This window comes from Lineus longissimus, chromosome 10, assembly GCF_910592395.1.
Source record: "Lineus longissimus chromosome 10, tnLinLong1.2, whole genome shotgun sequence".
NCBI classification, from domain to species: Eukaryota; Metazoa; Nemertea; class Pilidiophora; order Heteronemertea; family Lineidae; genus Lineus; species Lineus longissimus.
The window spans coordinates 5,366,322-5,385,161 of NC_088317.1; the positions used below are offsets into that span (position 1 = coordinate 5,366,322).

Genomic DNA, 18,840 nt, shown 5'->3' on the forward strand with positions numbered 1-18,840 from the left:
AAGAACTGATGACGTATTTCATGTATTTCACAAACCAAATGAAAACAATGAATCGGATCCAGCTGACTATAGAGTGAACTGCACTTTGCACTTTAGTATTGCAATCTAATCTAATCATGTGTGCGTGATTTGATACGTGGACTGGTTGAGGCCGTATATCGAGGTGCTTATAGAGCTTCCAAGAATTGATTTAGACAGGTGAATATGATCCGATTTTGAAGTTTTGAGTTTGAGTCTTACTCTGACTTAGTTCTACACGTCTTTAATTGGGACAGCACATAATCCATCATCATATGCACGTATGGAACACAGGCCATCAGACTCGGTGATCATAATGTCATATCATGAGAAACCTGCCGTGTTGAAAGTGCTTATGATTCGAACTAATGCTCACTCACGGTTCAGCCTAGCTCATAGCTTGCCTCGGCCTCGCCTGGCCTGATGTTCTGTTCATCAGCTTCCGCTCATCATCAAATCAATGACACGTCACTGACCATGTGACAGTCGTTGACATCATCATCATCATCGTCTTTACATAGCATTTCAAGTTATCGCACTTTTTTTTTCAATATCGACGGTCGTCATACGATAGCTGAAGAATAAACCCTGCTGGCGAGCTGCAAGTTGGTGAGGCGTGGGCTGCGACGCCACCTTCGTGTAACTAAAAAATATATTTATCGTCGGATGCATTTGTTTTAAGCTTAGGCCGAAGGAGGTCCGGAAAATGTTACGTACGTCTATATCAACTATCCACTAGATAGTACACATCTTCCCCAACTGTATGAAAGTTGTGCTCAATATACGATTATAAGTTTGCCCGGATGTGGCGACGGTAAGTTTTAGACAATGGGCGACTGCTATAATGTGGAATCAGGAATGATTGCGTCCTCGCTTTGCCAGTTGGCAGATTCCACATTTATAAGTCTCCCATTTATTTAAAACATACCATTGCCACTTCCGGGCCAACTTCTTAAGTGTCGTATTGCGAAATACAGTAGAACCTCTCTAAAGGACACCCACAGGACTGATAAATGCTGTCCTTAATAGAGAGGTGTCCTGATTAGAGAGGTCAAATTTAATGGAAAGTACCAATTTGGGACCAAAACAAGTGTCCTCAATAGAGAGGTTGTCCTTGATAGAGAGGTGTCTGCTAAGGGAGGTTCCACTGTACCACTTTTTTTACTTCAATCGATGTTTTGACGCTAATGGTGTTTAATACAGACGACACAGCAATTGTTCATCATTTGACATAAAAGTAAAACCTCATAGAGTCAATGTCATACTACACGAAGATGACTCAAAAACCCTTTTGAAAAAGGAACTAAAAATATACTGAAATGCTGGAGGGTTCGATGTGCTCAAGTCATAGGCTAGGGAAAAAAGTGCTATAGATCATTTTCACCAGCTTCATTTCAGTCTGTTGTTTGGGGCAAATTGTATGCACAGTTAGCAGGCTGGTATAGAACCTAAAAGTATACAGTGTAGTTCATCCATGTGAGGTAGAATGGGGTAACTGTAGCCCCGGTTTATTTGTAGCCCCTGCATTGTTTGATGCGTGGGGATATCAATCAATATCATAGGCAGGGGCTACAATTAAACCAGGGCTACAATTACCCCATTCTACCTTATCTTGTTTATGAAATGAACATTGAACTTGATCTAAAACAGGTCGGCATCTGAAACTATTTCCAGGGTCCTGTGCAGTATACCTGCTTGAGGGTGTGTGGTGATTAAGTATGAATAATGATTGCATAGCAGGTTATCTACCACATGCAGAACTATTACAGAGATTTATCCCGATGAATTATATCTAAGAGCCAGCTGGAATAGTGTTGATGTTTTCCCTTGAGGTGAGGGGAGCAAAGGGCATGCCTGTCTGTTACAGGCTTGCCAATTATGTGTTTTTTCTTTTAGTAGAAAAATAATGGTCAAGAAAGTTTCTTTGGCAGCTTGATTAGGCATTGAGGTGAAGATACTGATTCCTGATTGTCAAATTTTGCAAAATCCGGCTTCCCGGCATCAGTTCTGTCCCGACTTCTCCGGTGATTTATCCTTCTCACTGAATCCCGATTGACATTTTAGGCCTAGGGCATTTCGGCGTCCTAAAAATACCATACAATGCCATACCCCCTCTGACATGTCTGACATATGCAGGGTTGTTGTCATGATTGGCATTAAATAGTTATTGTTGTCATCATGACGTGAACTCAATCAATCATATCTTTGCACAATTGACTGATCTCAATTTTAGATACTTTGAACTTCTTTCATTTTCAATTAATAGTCGGTGATTAGCCTACATTATGGGTGCGAGTAATGGACATTGACCTTCAAACATGTCTAAGTAACGATTATCACGAAAAGTACAGTGGAACCTCCCTTAGCGGACAACTCTATATTAAGGACAACATCTCTTAAGTACACTAAGTTTTGGTCCCAAATTGGTAGTTTCCATTTGATTTGACCTCTCTTATCAGGACACATCTTTATAAAGGACAGCACTTGTCAGTCCTGAAGGCGTCCTTATAAGAGAGGTTCTACTGTACTGTGATTTAAAATATTGACTTTGACCAATAATTGCTCTTTATTATCACAGTTGTGTTGTGCTTTAGCTTAGCTGTTAAGGACCCCGTGCATGGCAACTGCACTACGACATTGTGTATTAATGCATTTCTATTTTCCTGTTACGAAGTGCGTACCCCTTTAAGCTTACACATGTGTTGTGGAGTGGAATCAACAGCTGCAGCGCTTTATAGGAATGGTCGTGATATTGATATAAACTCGATATTTGATCAAAAAAAATCTGTCAAACCATTGTTCTCAGTCTTGTATACATATCAATATTCAGATCAATTAAGTGCAACATATGTGAAATGTTGTCACAGCACAGTCCGGCATATGCAGTGGTCATTGTAAACACTTGGACCCCCTACTCGGGGCAGTATTCTCCACAGTGTTTTCTCAAGGTGGGGTGGTACCCTTGATGTTCAAAAAGTTTTATCACTTATTCAGAGTGAATTAGCGTCATATAATCGGGGCAAACAGTTTGATTTCAAACGGTGAATCATGATCGACAGTGTCCATAAACTAGTCTACTCATCCGTCTGGTTTAGAATAGAAAGTTTTTTCACAGTCGGCCAAATAATTTAGAAAAAAAAGCCTTTCATTTGTATGGTTCTGAACTGTTCTTCAAAGTTGAATGAGCTAGACTATACGTGTAATACAGATAGAGAAATAAAATGGGACAGAATGTTATGATCTAAGCAACCTATAATTCCATTTATTGCAGGCATTTAAAGAGGCCAACTTGACAGAGTCTGTAAGCATAGCAACACCTGTTGTGTAACCATGGCGACAAGGAAGAGAAAGAACGGAGCAGCCGTAGATCTTCAGGATGAGTCATTAGAGTCTCCTCAAAAGAGACGGGTACGTATGGTCAGGACGAGCCAAAATTTATCATGTGGCGATGTTGCACAAAAGAAGATGCGACATTATGCCATTATTAGCACAAAAACACTCATAAATCACATGACACTATAATTTATATTACCCGTCATGCATAACTGTACATTGTGTCAATGTTACATCAACCAACATACGAAACTATATTGTGCCAAATTATCGTCAATGCACCTAAAAATCACATGGCAATGTAATTCAAATGTCTGTCTTGCATATTACTGTACCTTGTGTCAAAGTTGCACAAAACCAATATACAAAACTATGCCATTACTGTCATAAAAGTGGAATGTAATTTGAATCACATGTCTTGCATAACTTTACTGTACCATGTGTTGATGAACTTGGCCATCATTTACATAATTCCCTAGCCCATGAATCACATGACAATGTAATCCGGATTACCGATCATGCATGAATAATCTGTATTTAGATAATTACTGCATTTGTCAGGCATGTCTTTGGGCATTTTGTTTGAATGGGGATAACATTATGTGACACTGTTGGGCTCTTTGGGTGAGAGAACCAAAAAATAGATACCACTATCCATGTAGTGTACTTAGTCGGACAGAACAAGAAGTTCTCCTCGGTGAAAAATTAAAGGTTTTTGTATCTCCACTTGTATGAAGAAAAAAACATATTTATTGTGAACTGTGAAAAGCTGGTTATGCTGAAGTTGGTAATATGCTCATTTTCAGTGTGCTGTTAAAACATTTGCTGCCAAAAACATTTTTAATGTGTCACAAGTGAACATTTTGTGCTTTTTAACTTGCGTTTGACTATAAATGTGACCCACCACGGCAAAATGAGTCGCATGTTGCACAGAAGATGAGCCTAAAATGACACCAGGACATAATAGAAGAAATTGATACGCTCAGATTTCACAAAAGGCAGACAATAGTGAAATGAACAACCAGTCCGTCTCAACCTGTCAAGCTCGAAGCAACATGCGACTCATTTTGCTGTGGTGTGTCACATATTTGAGAAAAGCATGAAAATAAGATGAGAAGCTTGCGAAAATGTCACTGTTTTCAGTTTTCTTTGCAGTATTTGTCAAATTATTTTATTAATCTAATCATCGTTTATCCTGATGAGCCTGTGGATGTCGATTCTACATTTTCTAACTATCATCGCACCTCTTCTTCAGCGAGGGAGAAAGCCTCGTCTTGCCCCTAAGAAAGCTTACCAGGTATTGCATCACACTCATGTAAATAGCATGTCGGAGTTTGGAGCGGTCCTGCTACTTAAAAAATGTTAAAGGTGGCGTTCCATGAGAAAATACGGGCCGGGCCAGTGGCACCAATGAAGTTCTGCTTTCCTTAATAGAGGGTGCTTTTGGGATGTGTTGGAAAACAATGGTTTAAAGATTGTGCACATTCGCGGATGTATAGCTGTAGCACCCTCTTCAGGGGAATGCAGGACCTATTATAGGTGCCAGCCTTGGATTTCCTCAAGACATACCACCTTTAACTAAGGGGTACTCTTACTCAGATTACTTCCTCGGGTACATTTTGTATAGGAGGGCTGGTTCCCAGTCAACTCATCAGGGATTCAGGGTTCTCGAAGGGGTGCCTCGCCCCACTTTCTCATCCAGGGGCCATTTGGAACTTTGGCAACCTGTGCTGATTGTTCTGCAGAATTGATGCCATTGTCCGGTTGTTCGAAACAAGTTTTCTCACTAATGCTAGCATTGAGTTTAAAGGGACAATATAGGCAGCAGCTAGGCAGGCAAGATAAAGTTGCACAAAGCTGCCAATAGGGGTCTCTCACATCTCAAAGTAGGTCGAAATGATTCACGCTTGTACGAGGGATATATCTAGTGCTAAGTCTGACATGACCAAGGGCCCTTACTGTGTATACTAGTCACTTGAAGATGGCCAAATTAGCCCCTCTCCTCCTGCCTATAGTCCCCCTTTAAAGGGCTTAACTGTAGCTAGTTATTGCAAGCATTAGCGACAAAAACAATTTTTGAACGACCAAGTGCATATTATCCGCACATCACCCATTACCATGGCGTCCTTAGATGTCATATGATATCCATGGACGTCAGGGATAACTATAAGCCACAAATTCATTGCAAAAAAGTCTGAAAAAAATTAAATACTTGTCATTTTATTTTGGCGAATTGCAAATTTCTTTCAATTTTTCTAATCCAAAAATTCATTTTTTCCCGATTCTTATTGTTTAATATCCGCAAAAACAAAACTGTGCGAACAATTTGCCGTTTTTTCAGAACCCTGGTTATTTGACACTGGGACCAGTCGAGTTCTCCAGTGTGCTGAGGGTTCCTAGAGCTGTGTCCCATTCATTTCATCCCAATTCTCAAAATGACTCATAGGCTGAGTTTGCATAGAAGTCACATGTCAGGATTCACTCCTGAACTGAAAATCAAACAGAGGCAGTTGCACTGCACGTCTTGTGCCACAATTCAATTTCAATCATAAACTGAAAATCAAACATAGGCACGTGTCATAATTCACTCATGAATTAAAAACAAACAATCAAGATATGTGTCAAAATTTACACGTATGTAGTCAAGTCACGTGTCACTATTCACTGACGAATTGAAAATCGATCATAGTCAGAGTTAAAAAAGAAATTTCAAAGCAAAACAACGCCGTCCATGTGTCTTGCTTTGAAATTTATTTTCCAACTCATGAAGCTGTGACTCATCAAACATGATTGATAAGGTGACTTCTATGTGACCTCAGCCTAATGGTTCATTTGTTTTCATGAAACTCTGCAATCCGAGTGTATAGCCTTCCCTCAGAATTTTACCAACCACCACCTTTGCCAGTTAACCCATTTACCATTTAGTGGTGTTGGTCCCTTAGGGCGAAAGAACAAGATTGAGCTAAAATGCCTTTGAAAAGAATTTACACGTGCGATAACATTAAGCTGTATTTAAAATAAAGCTTTTTAGTGCTCACCTATGGATGATCTGGCGACAGGTGGTAAGCGTCGCTCTGCAGTCTGCTGCCGGTGACGTCACACAGGTTTTCCATAATTTTCCAAATTTCTCTGTGCATTTATATAGAATTACTCTCTCAGTGAACTTCGAACCTTTCTTTCTGAAAACATGGGCAACTAATTTTCACAGGTGAATAAAAAATAAACAAAAATTTTGATTGGTGCAAAAATATCCTTATGTCTTCATTTATGAGTGGGCTTGGAATTTACAGTGGGTACATTTGAGCTTCGTAGTTCTCTGGTGTTCAGCTGTGTGGGGTAAGCAAAGAGAACTGCCCCAGAGTCTCACGCTGACAGTATAGTTTGAACCACAGACCTCTTGACTGCTACTCCCATCTCATATTCAGGATACTTCAGATGTCCTTAAATTCAAATGTCAGTCAAAGACCTGGCTGTACGCGAGGCACTTTGAGGGGGCAGCGCCTTGAGCACGATTTGTTCTGTGGAAAGGCGCCCCACACAAATTTTATAATGTATGTATGTATGTACTCACAGACCTGAGCAACTACACCACCGCGGCTCGTAACATTCCAACAACCATGACATAATATAACAATAATTATAATAATGATAATATTTTAAAATAATGATAATAATAATAATAATAATAATAATTGGTATTTATTACTCCCTTGAAATCTTGCATAATCATCAGGTTTGACAGTAATAAACAAGGCATATCAAAAATACATTTAAAATACATCACACGTGAAATAATCTAACATTTAGGTTGAGTACAATATACAATAATAAATGGCCGAATTCCTATCAGACCTATCTAATTTCTAAAATCTTTCTGAAAAACCTCCCAACAGTATGTACAATGGTTTCATCTGATGCCAGGAAGCAATATCTAAATTTATCTCTAGCACTTAGAAGTGCAAAACTAGGAGTGACTGCATCTATCTCATCCATGGCTACCTTCCTAATTTGTACAACATTATTACTGATTCATTTAAATAACACATGAAATTCATCCCCAACATTCTGGGTGTTACATAAGGAACAATATCGCAAGGACCGCTGTATATTTTTCTGTCGTCCAGTTTCAATATCAAAATTATGTGCTGACAATCGGATTTTCGTGATTGCCTTCCGAGCTGCAACGTATTAATATTAGGTTCTCATGTAGCACGTTTCCATGTTTCCCTGTTCAAGCGCTTTTTGGAATGCCATTAATTACCCCGGTCTCCACAGCAATCAATCAGGGGTTTCAAGAAGCAACCAGAAGGCACTCACTTGAGCTCGATAGTAGGGGAAGTAAGGAGTGACTCAGCCGCGAGTCGAACCCACGACCTTTTGATCATGACTCTCTCACTGCACTATCTGCTGCCCCATGACACCATGTGCAGCAATCGCTCAGTTCTATTTCAGAGAACCACCTATGGAGTACATTTTTGCCTTGAATAACAATGTTGAAACCCCTAGAATCAGATTTAACACATGTCACCACATTTAAGTTCTCGTGAGAACAGGTGAATTTGACCCGCTACAGATGTGTTGACTGAAATGTATTGTTGAAGTTTGCGGCTAGACATTTTAATTTCTGCGGTGATTGCTTTTTGTCATTTTATGATACATTATCTTAAATTCCTCTTGAAAATTAAATTTCATTGATGTACATTTTTCAATCTTGTCTATCGCAAAAAAACGGGGGAAATGAAGTTTTAATTAATTTTGATCATGAAAATATTAGGTCTTCTGCTAATTGTTGCTTTAAATAGTTGTCGACATGTGCAATAAACAATTTTTAAATTGTGTTGTTTTTAACGCGGAACAATAGTTATCATATTAATTCCAAAACGTTTCTGCCCATTCAATGTGTCGTGAGATACGATTCTGTCCGGTATGATGGCGTCCAACGGATTTACAAACGGTTTTTCCCATGTGAACGGTTTTGACAGCCAAAAATCCAAGAAGGATCTTGGTTTTAGTCATCACGCCGGGATTCATGAGGCTGATGTGAGTCTTTAAGCAATTTTTCAACGGACTTTACTGTGAAAATGTAAATTTTTCTCGGGCGTTTTTTCCTCTCGTGGATCAGGCTAATTACTTCAATTAAATTATAAATTATAAAATGTACATTTCATATTAGTAATAAACGTATTATCTCAAATCACAGTTATTTACAAAATTTTAAAAAGAAAACTCTTGCTAAATTGGGTAGTTTTCACCCTGCTGCTCCTCAAGGGTATTAATGACCCATGGGGTGGTGCTGATTTTTACTAGGGTATGTTTTAAAATGTATCAAAACGCAGACAGATGCCACTTATCTTTTTAAACAGTGCTATAACTTAGTGATAGTCAGCATCCGTCCGTACGGTCGGCCATAGTTTTGCTGTTACTCCCCTATTATGTTCAAAAGCTTTCTACTCTCTATCCGTCTTTTCTTTAGAATGAGTTCGAAGGTCATTCTCCTTGGTTGTAGTATCTGCTGTGCCTAGCTACCCTGCTAAAGTTGTGGTGAATTAGGGATTATGGCTTTAAGTGACGGATGGCTCTTCAGCCTGTGGTGCTAGGCATCAACAGAACGAAACCGTTTTTTTTTTAAACGCATGAAGATGTCCATACAAATTTTTCGAAATGATGTCATTGTTTTAGTTGAAAGGTAAAAACTGTGGAAAAATGTTTTTTTCTTCAAAATTTCTTCAGATGTTTTATCAATTTTTAGGGTTTTTTTTTTATTCTGGTAAAACTATTTTGTTGTTGATAAAAAACGTGAATGTCGTAAAATCCATCCTGAGTATATTAATTCAAATAGACAGTATCTAAAGACATACTAATCGTAAATACAAAAAAAATATTTTTTTTACAAAAAAGGTGCAGGATGCCCCCCTGGCGAAGCTGGGTGCTGAGCATTGCCATTTTGCTTTAGCTCAAACACTATTGAAAGTAAATGCCCGTCCGCTCCTTAGATCTGCTTCAGACGGTGAATAGGATGCTCTTAACTTTCCTCTTCATTTGATACAGGCACTGCCCGAAATAGATGACCAACAGGATGAGGACGTTTGGTACCATCGATCGGTAGGTGGTGGGCTTCAAATCTAGCTTTGAAAAATGCTAATTGTTGCTTAATAGACCATTGGCCAAATCCAGAAAGGGGCTTTCGTGACATCATTTTGGGGGCAGAATAAAAATGCTATTGACCTGATGAGTAAGGTGCTTATAGCTCACATGAAAGAAAAGTTCCCCCAAAGTAGTCACTCCTAAACCAGAAATCTTTACATAAGTAACCAGAAAATCCTAAGCTTAAGTGGCAGCACTGAATGGGCAGGTTTGGCCACCTAGGAGACAGTTGGTGAACTGAAATTACTGGAGCTTGAGTGGGATCTTCCTCGTGATTAGATTCAGTTTATCACGATAGCATTGCTTCTTTTTGTGGAAGCATTTTATTATGTTACGTGAATTCATCATGATAAAAGTATTTTCGTTTTGCCCCTGAAATATTGTCACGAAAGATAGCTTTTGTATTTGGCCCAGGGCCAGGGCCTACTTCTATTAAATGGGAGCTGTAGGTAATGTTCATTTGGAATCTTGACGAGTCTGCTTTGGTCATCCCATCATATTCTTTCCTCGATGGGACTTCATTCACAGATTTGGGACAGGCAATTAGGTAGGCAGTCTTAGGGCAACAGCTTCAGTGAGTCATTGGGTAGTATCAGGAGATTGATTGAGTTATAGAGCTTTAGATCAGAGAAGCATTTTCATCGCAAAAAACTCAACGGTGAGAGATCGATGATGAACACAACAATCAATAACAGATGTTTTTTCGTGACGTGATTTGATGTTTGTGTGGGAGTATGAATCAATATACAGTGGAACCTCCCTTAGCGGACACCTCTCTATTGAGGACAACCTCTCTATTAAGGACACTGATTTTGGTACCAAATTGATTGTTTCCATTCAATTTGACCTCTCTTAGCAGGACACCTCTCTATTAAGGACACTGATTTTGGTACCAAATTGATTGTTTCCATTCAATTTGACCTCTCTAAGCAGGACACCTCTAAGCAGGACAGCACTTGTCAGTACCTGGGGTGTCCTTAATAGAGAGGTTCTACTGTACTTTCAGAGCTATAGTTGTGCTGTCCGGACTCAGATGGCAGCACTATCTTGTCCTCCCTTTACCTTTAATTTATAGATGGATATCTGCTGACGTCATGGCTAATTTGTAAACATTGTGCACTCTCGTATCTCTTCAACATGGTTTTCATGAAGAAAAGTTGCGACAAACCATTGTCCTGTTGAGATTTCTCTCGTTATAACTTAATGATGCTTAACCGATGATGTAAGACTGTCACTGTGACAAAATATATTTAAGTTTTATTCTAAAATATCATGCAAGTCACGAGATAGGCGAGAAAAAATCCTCGTATCCAAGTGAAACCAAAAACGATCGTGGAGGTTGATATTATTACGCCACGTCATCCCTCTGTTGAGATACGTGTATGCGCCCGCAGCCAACGGAAATGATGTCAAAATGACATCATTTTGTAAACAAAGATATCCATCTATAAATGAAAGGTAAAATGAGGACGACATCATCCTACCTTGTCATCCACAGCAGCATTATATATGCAATTTTTTGGTTGGAGTCACCCAGCCAATAAACCCAGTTGATGTCCAACTGTAGTGGCACACAATAACGCTCATCCCGCCTTGGAGGAGAAATACTCCCTGGAGAAAATCACCTCCAAGTGCAGAGCGAATGCCGTAGAGGAAAAAGATGATTGTGGATTCATTGTTACACCATCTCTCGTGTCTTCCTTCCAGCCATTGATGTCTGCTGCACCCTTTATGGACGATGAGATTTGTCAGAAGATACGGGACACTATCGATTTCAGTAAACAGATCACTAAGGAAATGGCGATGAATGACACAGGTAAGCGACAAGGAGGTCAGAGACAGGGATGTGACCTTAGACAGGGACGGCACATTTTAATTTTTGCTCCTCCTGAAAATGGTTTGGTGTGGCAAAAATGGACAGCTCTGATCCTTGGCTCTCCGAAGAACCTTGGGCTGGAGGGGAATACTCTTTTGGCCATGGCACTCACATTATTCTGATCCAGTCAGTGAGACCTTGAGCACTTCCTAACCTTTCCATCGGAACCAATATTTCTATTGCAGAAAATATTGAGCGCGTCCTAACCTTTCAATCAGAACCAATACGTCTATTGTAGAAAATATTGATCGATATTAGTACAATCATCGCCACAGTACTATTTTTCCCTTGATAATGTAAAAAAAACAGCTGGTCATACACCATAATGCTATAGTTGTACCACCTTGAATCTTTCGTGACCACACCCTGTATATAGACGGTCCATACACTGCGTACTACTGGTACTACCAGTAATCCATACTGCTGAAGTTTCCCCAAGATCTGTTGTTCAACCACAGTCCCTTTAAGTCTTTGGATGATTACACCTGAAAAAACTAGATAGCAGCACAGCACTCAACTCAATGCACACCTCGTCCCTAAGATTAGGTGATGCTTGCTATTTTACAATGAAACTTTTCCTAAGCCAAGTTGGGATCCAGGATGCCCGGTCTCTGCTGGGAGCCTGCCAGGGGTACGGCACTCTTCAAAAACCCTGCGGGAACGAAAAGGTTAACTTACACATTGACGGAACTCTATATTTGCTTTCAGCCGGTCGGCCAGTGAGAGTGTACGCCGATGGCATATACGACATGTTCCACTCCGGCCATGCCAGACAGCTAATGCAGGCTAAAAAGGCGTTTCCCAATGTTTACCTAATTGTTGGTGGTAAGTGAGGATAGTTCGATTGGAACGAAAACATTCCAGACCAATACACTCTGTTTTGTCACTAAAGCGCCCCGCAAATTACTGCCACTGCTATGTCATGTGTGTGTGACGTAAAGATCTCAAGACATCTGTGGGTAAAACTGGTCATGTCAGGGTTTGACACAGGCCTGTGAAAATACATCAAGTCAATGGAGATTAGTTGTTAAAGGGGTACACCGTTCGTAATTACTTGTGGTCCAGTTAAATAGAAATCCACTAATACACAATGCCGTAGTGCAGTTATTGTGAATACAAATTTGTTGAAACTTTGTATTTATAGTATTTGGATATCTGTCTACAGAAAGGTAATAATGAACATTATATTCAGTGTGTATTTACGCAATTGAAAGTATTCATAAATTCAATTACAAATTCAAAATTTTTAACGAACATCGTAGGCCTTTAACACAGCCGCGTTTCCAACACGGCTAACAGGCATGATGCTGACGACTATGATAATGATGCTATTTTTAAAAAAACAATTTATGTTCTCTTATTTAAAGGCCAATGCCATTGGTTGAATATTTGAAATATGTAATTGAATTCGAAAACTGTGTCAAATTCGTACTGAATATGAATTTCAATAGAACTAAAACAGTTCTAGACAGAAATACCAATACCATAAATGCCAATTTTTTTTCCCTATGCATGATAACTGCACTATGGCATTGTGTATAACTGCATTTCTATTTTCCTGGACCACCAGTAATAACGAATGACGTGCCCCTTTATGTAATTGTTTTCGTTCCAGTTTGTGATGATGAACTTACCCACAGATTAAAAGGAAAGACTGTGATGAACGAACGGGAACGCTATGACGCTCTTTGTCATTGTCGCTACGTCGACGAAGTGCTGTTCGGCGCCCCCTGGACAACCGATATAGAATTCCTCGAAAAGTATAAGGTATATATAATGCTCTTTATATTCGGACTGCACTTATTTCAGGCTGTACAGGGTGAACCTTAAAAAACAACCGGCCAAAAAATTGAAACTTGGTAATTTTAGTATTTGCATTATCTGTCTGCACAACAGCAATGCTGAAATGTATATATCTAGTACATATTGCCGCAATTGGAAATTTTCAAATTCAGCCCAGCAGTTACAAATTTCAAATTTTTACCGGTATGGCGTATACCTTAAAAACATGTATGGACACAATGGATCTCTTTTATACCAGAAAAACAACAAGTGAGGTGAAACGACCATGGCATTCCAGTCAAAGTGCACCGGTGGATTCAAACAGCCAGCACCTCAATGGGTGATATGAATAAAGACAAGCAAATGCTTTTATCTAAATCTCCATGTACATTTACACTAGGCCTTCCTGTACAAAACCAGAGTAAAAGCATTTGCTAGTCTTTATTCATAACACCTCAATGTGTTGCCTGTTGTGTTTTTCAGATTGACTTCATTGCTCACGACGATCTTCCGTACAACGCGTCAGGATCGGAGGATATCTACGCGTGGGTGAAGAAGGCGGGCCGGTTCGTAGCGACGCAGCGAACTGAAGGTATCTCGACCACGGACGTGATTGCGCGAATCATTCGAGATTATGACATGTACGTGCGGAGGAATCTGTCGCGAGGATACTCCCGTAAAGAACTCAATGTTGGCTTCATGAAGGTGAGTTCGAATTCTTGTTTAGCATTTCGTAACATTTTCAAACTTCCTTGTGATGGAGTGGGTGGTTTTTACTCTTTTATGTTTGTGCTCCTCCTGTTTTATAAGTAACTATTTTCTGAAAGAGAGTGACTTTTCCTTGGTCATACGGTATATAGATGCCGGTCTATAGATGCTAGTCTTCATTGTATATCGAGTTTGAGTTATCGTTAAGAGTGAGGGTCAGGGCCATTCAGGGTTAGAAGCAGGAACAAGAGAATTAGATTAGGCATTTTGAATGGGGTACTGTCAGTGCCGAAGTTTCTCCTAAACATTCTTTTTCCCTGAATGGTCAATACATAAGAAGTTTGTTAAAAATGGTTTCTGCTGACCGAAACACACCCAGGGGAACATTGGACCTGGGGAAAAAAACTCGGGGAATACACCCAATTTATCACACCCATGAGCCAAAACTACAAACAACCATTCATTGCCCTCATTTCTCATGTGTCCTACCAATTCAACTCTTGCAGGAGAAGAAGATTCAATTCCAAGAAAAGTACGAGACTATTAAAGACAAGGGCAAGAGCTTGGTGGGGAAGAGCAACGAACTCATACAGAAGTGGGAGGACAGGTCGCGGGAATTCATCGGAAATTTCCTGGAGATGTTCGGTGCCGATGGTACAATTGTAAGTCCTGGTCTTAAACTGCGTTACGAGTTTTTGAGGTGCAGGCTCGACAGTCAGTTTCAGACATTAGGTTTATTTGCCCTTGCCGATTCAGGTCTGTCGACTCTCATATAAGCTGTTTTGTGGGGGTCGATGTCATCAAATTTTGCCCTGATAACCATATGATAGGACGTTGAAACAGTGAATCATACGTTTCTTGAAGCAAGACCACTCCAAATTATTACACTGCTGTTACATAAACTATTTAAGTTGAAGACCCAAAATCTGTTTGATCATCGGACTCTAATCACCAAATACAGTGACACCTCCATAAGGTACACCTCTCTACTAAGGACACCCTCTATAATGGACACCGCATTTGGTCCTGAGGTGGTTATTTCCGTTTAATTTGACCCCTGTGATCAGGACACCTCTCAATTAAGGACAGCATTTGTCAGTCATAAGGCTGTCTTTAATAGAGAGGTTCTACTGTATTTCATAACTTATGAGCCAATAATTGTCTTTCTTCCTTCAGAAAACGTGGTGGTCCGACCAGAAACAGAAAATGGTGCGCGCAATTTCCCCAACCTTCGACGACGGAGCCAGCAGCAGTTCAGATCCCCCAAGTCCAAGAGATGACGCGAGGCAACGAAAAAAACTCAATTTGAATAGCGATGATGACGACGATTCAATAACAGACGAATTTTAGATCGCTGAAAGTTTTTTTTGCCAATTTATTGATTTAGAAATGATATCAAATCCCCACGGTATTAAGTTCAATGCATTCCTGTAACCAATTCTATGATGCATACTTGACTAGAATCAATGAGATAGCCAGAAATCTTATCTCGGGATTACGCATAAAACATATTGTTTGCAACTGTATATAATGCAATCTAACTTATAAGAATTTAAACTATCCATCGCAATGACATGCTATTGTTCTTTCCAGGTCATACTGCTCTATATTCATTTATAAATTATAATGCAATATTAACCTATGTCTACTTATTCTGATAATTTCAATGTTTCGTGTAGCAGTGAATATAGGACTTGACATTCTCGTGTATGGCTCGATGGCAGTGCCAATCTGTACTGTGCGGAAATATCACACTTAAGGATAATTGCACTTTTGGTTAAATCCTGACAAGAGGAAGAAAAAACAAACTTTTTTTAATATAAAAACTACTGATTGTTGTTGATGTCAAGTCCCTGGGTTGTGTCAGACTTCATTAAACGTCACGATCCTTTGTAAGATTTGCCAAATGGAAGTAAATCGTTCCAAAAGTGTGATTTTTCTACACAGGGTGGCGTTGAAATTGAGCCGTGAATGAGATCAAGTCTGGTATGGCTGACAATGCTGTAAAGAGAGTTGGTTTAATAATCTCTTGACACCTTCAGCACCGGTTTTTCAGACCCCAGAAGAAAAAAAAAGTATAAGAGATGGCTGCATAAGGTCTTTTGCAGTAACTTCTCCAAGATAAGGTCTTTATGAATCAATAGAGTTATGTTAGCTACACTCCTTTACTGTATTTTATTTTTTGGTTGAAAAATGACCAAAATGACCCCTTTTCCAATTTTTAGTTCCTGCCTTGCCGTGAAGATGGCAATGGCGTAGTTCTTTCATGAAGTCATTTCTGAACTACGCCATCGGCATCTTCAGGTCAAGGTAGGAGCAGAAGACCAAACGGTCTTTTCACGGTATTTTCAGTTCCTACCTTGCCCTGAAGATGGCAATGGCGTAGTTCTTTCATGAAGTCCATGAGACTCCGATAACCAGCTCAAAGAGGGGGGATTTGGGCCACGTTGATCTATGTGGTTCGGCGCTGAAGGTGTTAACTGTCAATGATTCAGCTAATGACTTGTAAATAAATGTGAAGTTGGATGTGGTCTGCCTGCGTGCTATCTGTGTTTTTTGCTATTATATTATGCTCTGTCCTAATTTATAGTTAGATGAAGTTGTTTTAGTGGTGCTAGGGTTAACTGAAGAGTCTGACTTTATGATTATTAGCCAGATTTATGATTTTTTTTTCACTAATCTTAACTGACACTTCCAGCCTGAAACCTAATTTGGCTACCCTTACAGGCTGAAGCCATTCATTAGAAATTTATATTTGAACTTGAAAGTTTTCTTACCATGTTTTTTTTTAAATATCTATGTAAAAAATGGCTTTCGATTCCAGTTGTACTTTTGCTCAAGAAAGGATGACTTGTCCTGCTGTATTTTTGTCATGAAAACTGCCAAATTTTCCACTGCTTTATTTTTTGGCAATTTTGGCAGGTCATACATGTATATAAACTTCCCTTTTAGTTTTTTAGCTCAGCTGACGTAGTCAGCAGAGCTTGTAAAAATAAAATGGTTCGATGTCAGCGAGTCAGGCAGTCAGTCAGTCAGTCCATCTGTAAACAATTGTGCGTCGTTTTTCCAACGCAGCATGCACATATCTCATTTTTGACAAAACGATGTATAATGGTGGTATCTATGTATATAAGAGAAGTCGGGACAAAATTCCATCGATTTTCGGGACTTTGATACGATTTTTGTGAAGATCTTTATGAAGTCAATACATCAAGAAAATGGCGGCGATGATTTTGTAAGTGACAAATTTTCTTTATTAAGCCTTTACGGAAATGTATTTTGGTACGAAACTTCACACGTTTATAGAAAAGATCAACGAGAATGTGTTCAAATGCCCTCATAACGATGAGTTCAACGGAATTTGGTCAAAACAACCTTCGAATGGAGTCAACTTTCTTTGCGAAATTGAAGCGACGACCTCATTTATTTATCGTAATTTATGCAGATCCGAGTCCAGCTGATGGGTGATGTTCTGATTTGTGTTCAAACTATTGGAAACTTCGGAAATTAGTTCTATTAGTTCTACTATTCTGCAGGAGTATATTATAGCCATTGATGTTGACAGCTAAAAGCACGAAAACTTTGTTATAACTCCAGCCGCGCTCCTCCCTCTGGGAGCTGGAGTCAGTATTGTTTTCGCTCAGGTTTCTCGTCCAATCACGTGACCTCTCCAACACTCGATAATGCACTCTTTTCGTCCACGTTTTAGGCCAATCTTCGGCATGAACATGAAATCTAATAAGCGCAGTACTTAAATCAGATGTTTCTCTCGCCTTGAAAACATTCCTGGGTAAAATCCATAGAGATTAGCCGAGTTAATCTACTTTTTCCGTGCCTTAAATCTCTTCCGCTGAATTCTATAAATAGAAACTATTAACATCGCGGCAGCGTGGTTCCCATTGTGCGCCCTCCCACTTCACACCATGTCAGGAAGTTTTACGGAGAGGGAGGGCGTGCGGTAAGAAGAATGGCTAAAATGACGTCACGTTTTCCTGGCAATGCCTCTTGCCAGACCAGTCAAGCATTGGGAAAGCATCTTTAAAGCGAACTGGAACCGCCGAGCGATTTATTCAACTTTTCGACTTTCACCGCCCGAGAAAGTCGAGTTCAGATTTGTAGCTCCGCCCCCAGTGCCCGAGCATGCGCAGTTCAATTTGTTATTATTGAGAATCATGTGAGAATCACGTGAGTCATGCGATCTTTCATTCATGAATTTTCGTAGTAAATTCCATAGTAGTGACGTCACTTTCATTCATGAATTTTCGTAGTAAATTCCATAGTAGTGACGTCACTGAATGATTGACAGCTAGGCGCCATGTTTCATTCATGCCTCGCTCTGATCACCCGATACGCGGGGAATGAAAACGAGGTCATACGAACTGGCTTGGCGGTTCCAGTTCGCTTTAATTCAGACAACGACGAATATGTTAATTTGCAAAATTAAAAGCAGATTTCACCACTAACCAGTCAAATCGGAATACGACGGCGCAAAATGTTCTCGCTTTCCTCCTGCTAAAAAAACCTTGTTCCCGCACTCCTATTTTAATTTATGCCAAGGAATATGATATGATCTGTTTTCACTTCTTTGTAATTAAATGGTATTCATATAATGAGATCAATAGTAGTGTCCGTGTCAGATCCCATCGACCGTTCAACTAGTCTTCTCTCCCTGGCCCAGGTGCCTCACACGGACCTTCAGGTCCCCATACTCAAGACCAACTCTTACGATATCGCCCTCAAAACAACCCTGGAGTCATGAATTCACAAGTGCTCCTGTGAAATCTCAGTTTTAGTTTACTTATCAAACTTTATCGAGTGTTATCGAATCGAATTGATGTGTCGATCGTCGGGGCGGATTGATATGTGGTTAGGTTGTGCGTCCAAGGCGATCATGATCATGAAGAAGCGTGTTGTGTTATCATAACCAGAAAATAAGTTGACGTTATTATTAGTGATTCTTACATGAGTAAAAAGTAGAC

At 39.7% G+C, this 18,840-nt stretch overlaps 1 protein-coding gene across 5 annotated transcripts; it reads left to right on the forward strand.

Annotated features, from left to right (window-relative positions):
* The first annotated feature begins 34 nt into the window (after positions 1 to 34).
* LOC135494586 (choline-phosphate cytidylyltransferase B-like) lies at positions 35 to 17,100 on the forward strand. Of its 5 annotated transcripts, none has more exons than XM_064782690.1 (10): positions 35 to 198; positions 3,290 to 3,426; positions 4,607 to 4,648; positions 9,400 to 9,453; positions 11,203 to 11,311; positions 12,080 to 12,196; positions 12,987 to 13,138; positions 13,637 to 13,858; positions 14,368 to 14,523; positions 15,038 to 17,100. In XM_064782690.1, exons 2-10 carry the CDS (start codon positions 3,349 to 3,351, stop codon positions 15,209 to 15,211), a joined length of 1,104 nt encoding a protein of 367 aa, XP_064638760.1. In that variant the 5' UTR covers positions 35 to 198; positions 3,290 to 3,348; the 3' UTR covers positions 15,212 to 17,100. The 5 variants fall into 5 exon arrangements, with proteins under 5 accessions (XP_064638760.1, XP_064638764.1, XP_064638763.1 ...); XM_064782691.1 differs by lacking the exon at positions 35 to 198 and adding an exon at positions 607 to 731; XM_064782694.1 differs by lacking the exon at positions 9,400 to 9,453.
* Positions 17,101 to 18,840: the final 1,740 nt, after the last annotated feature.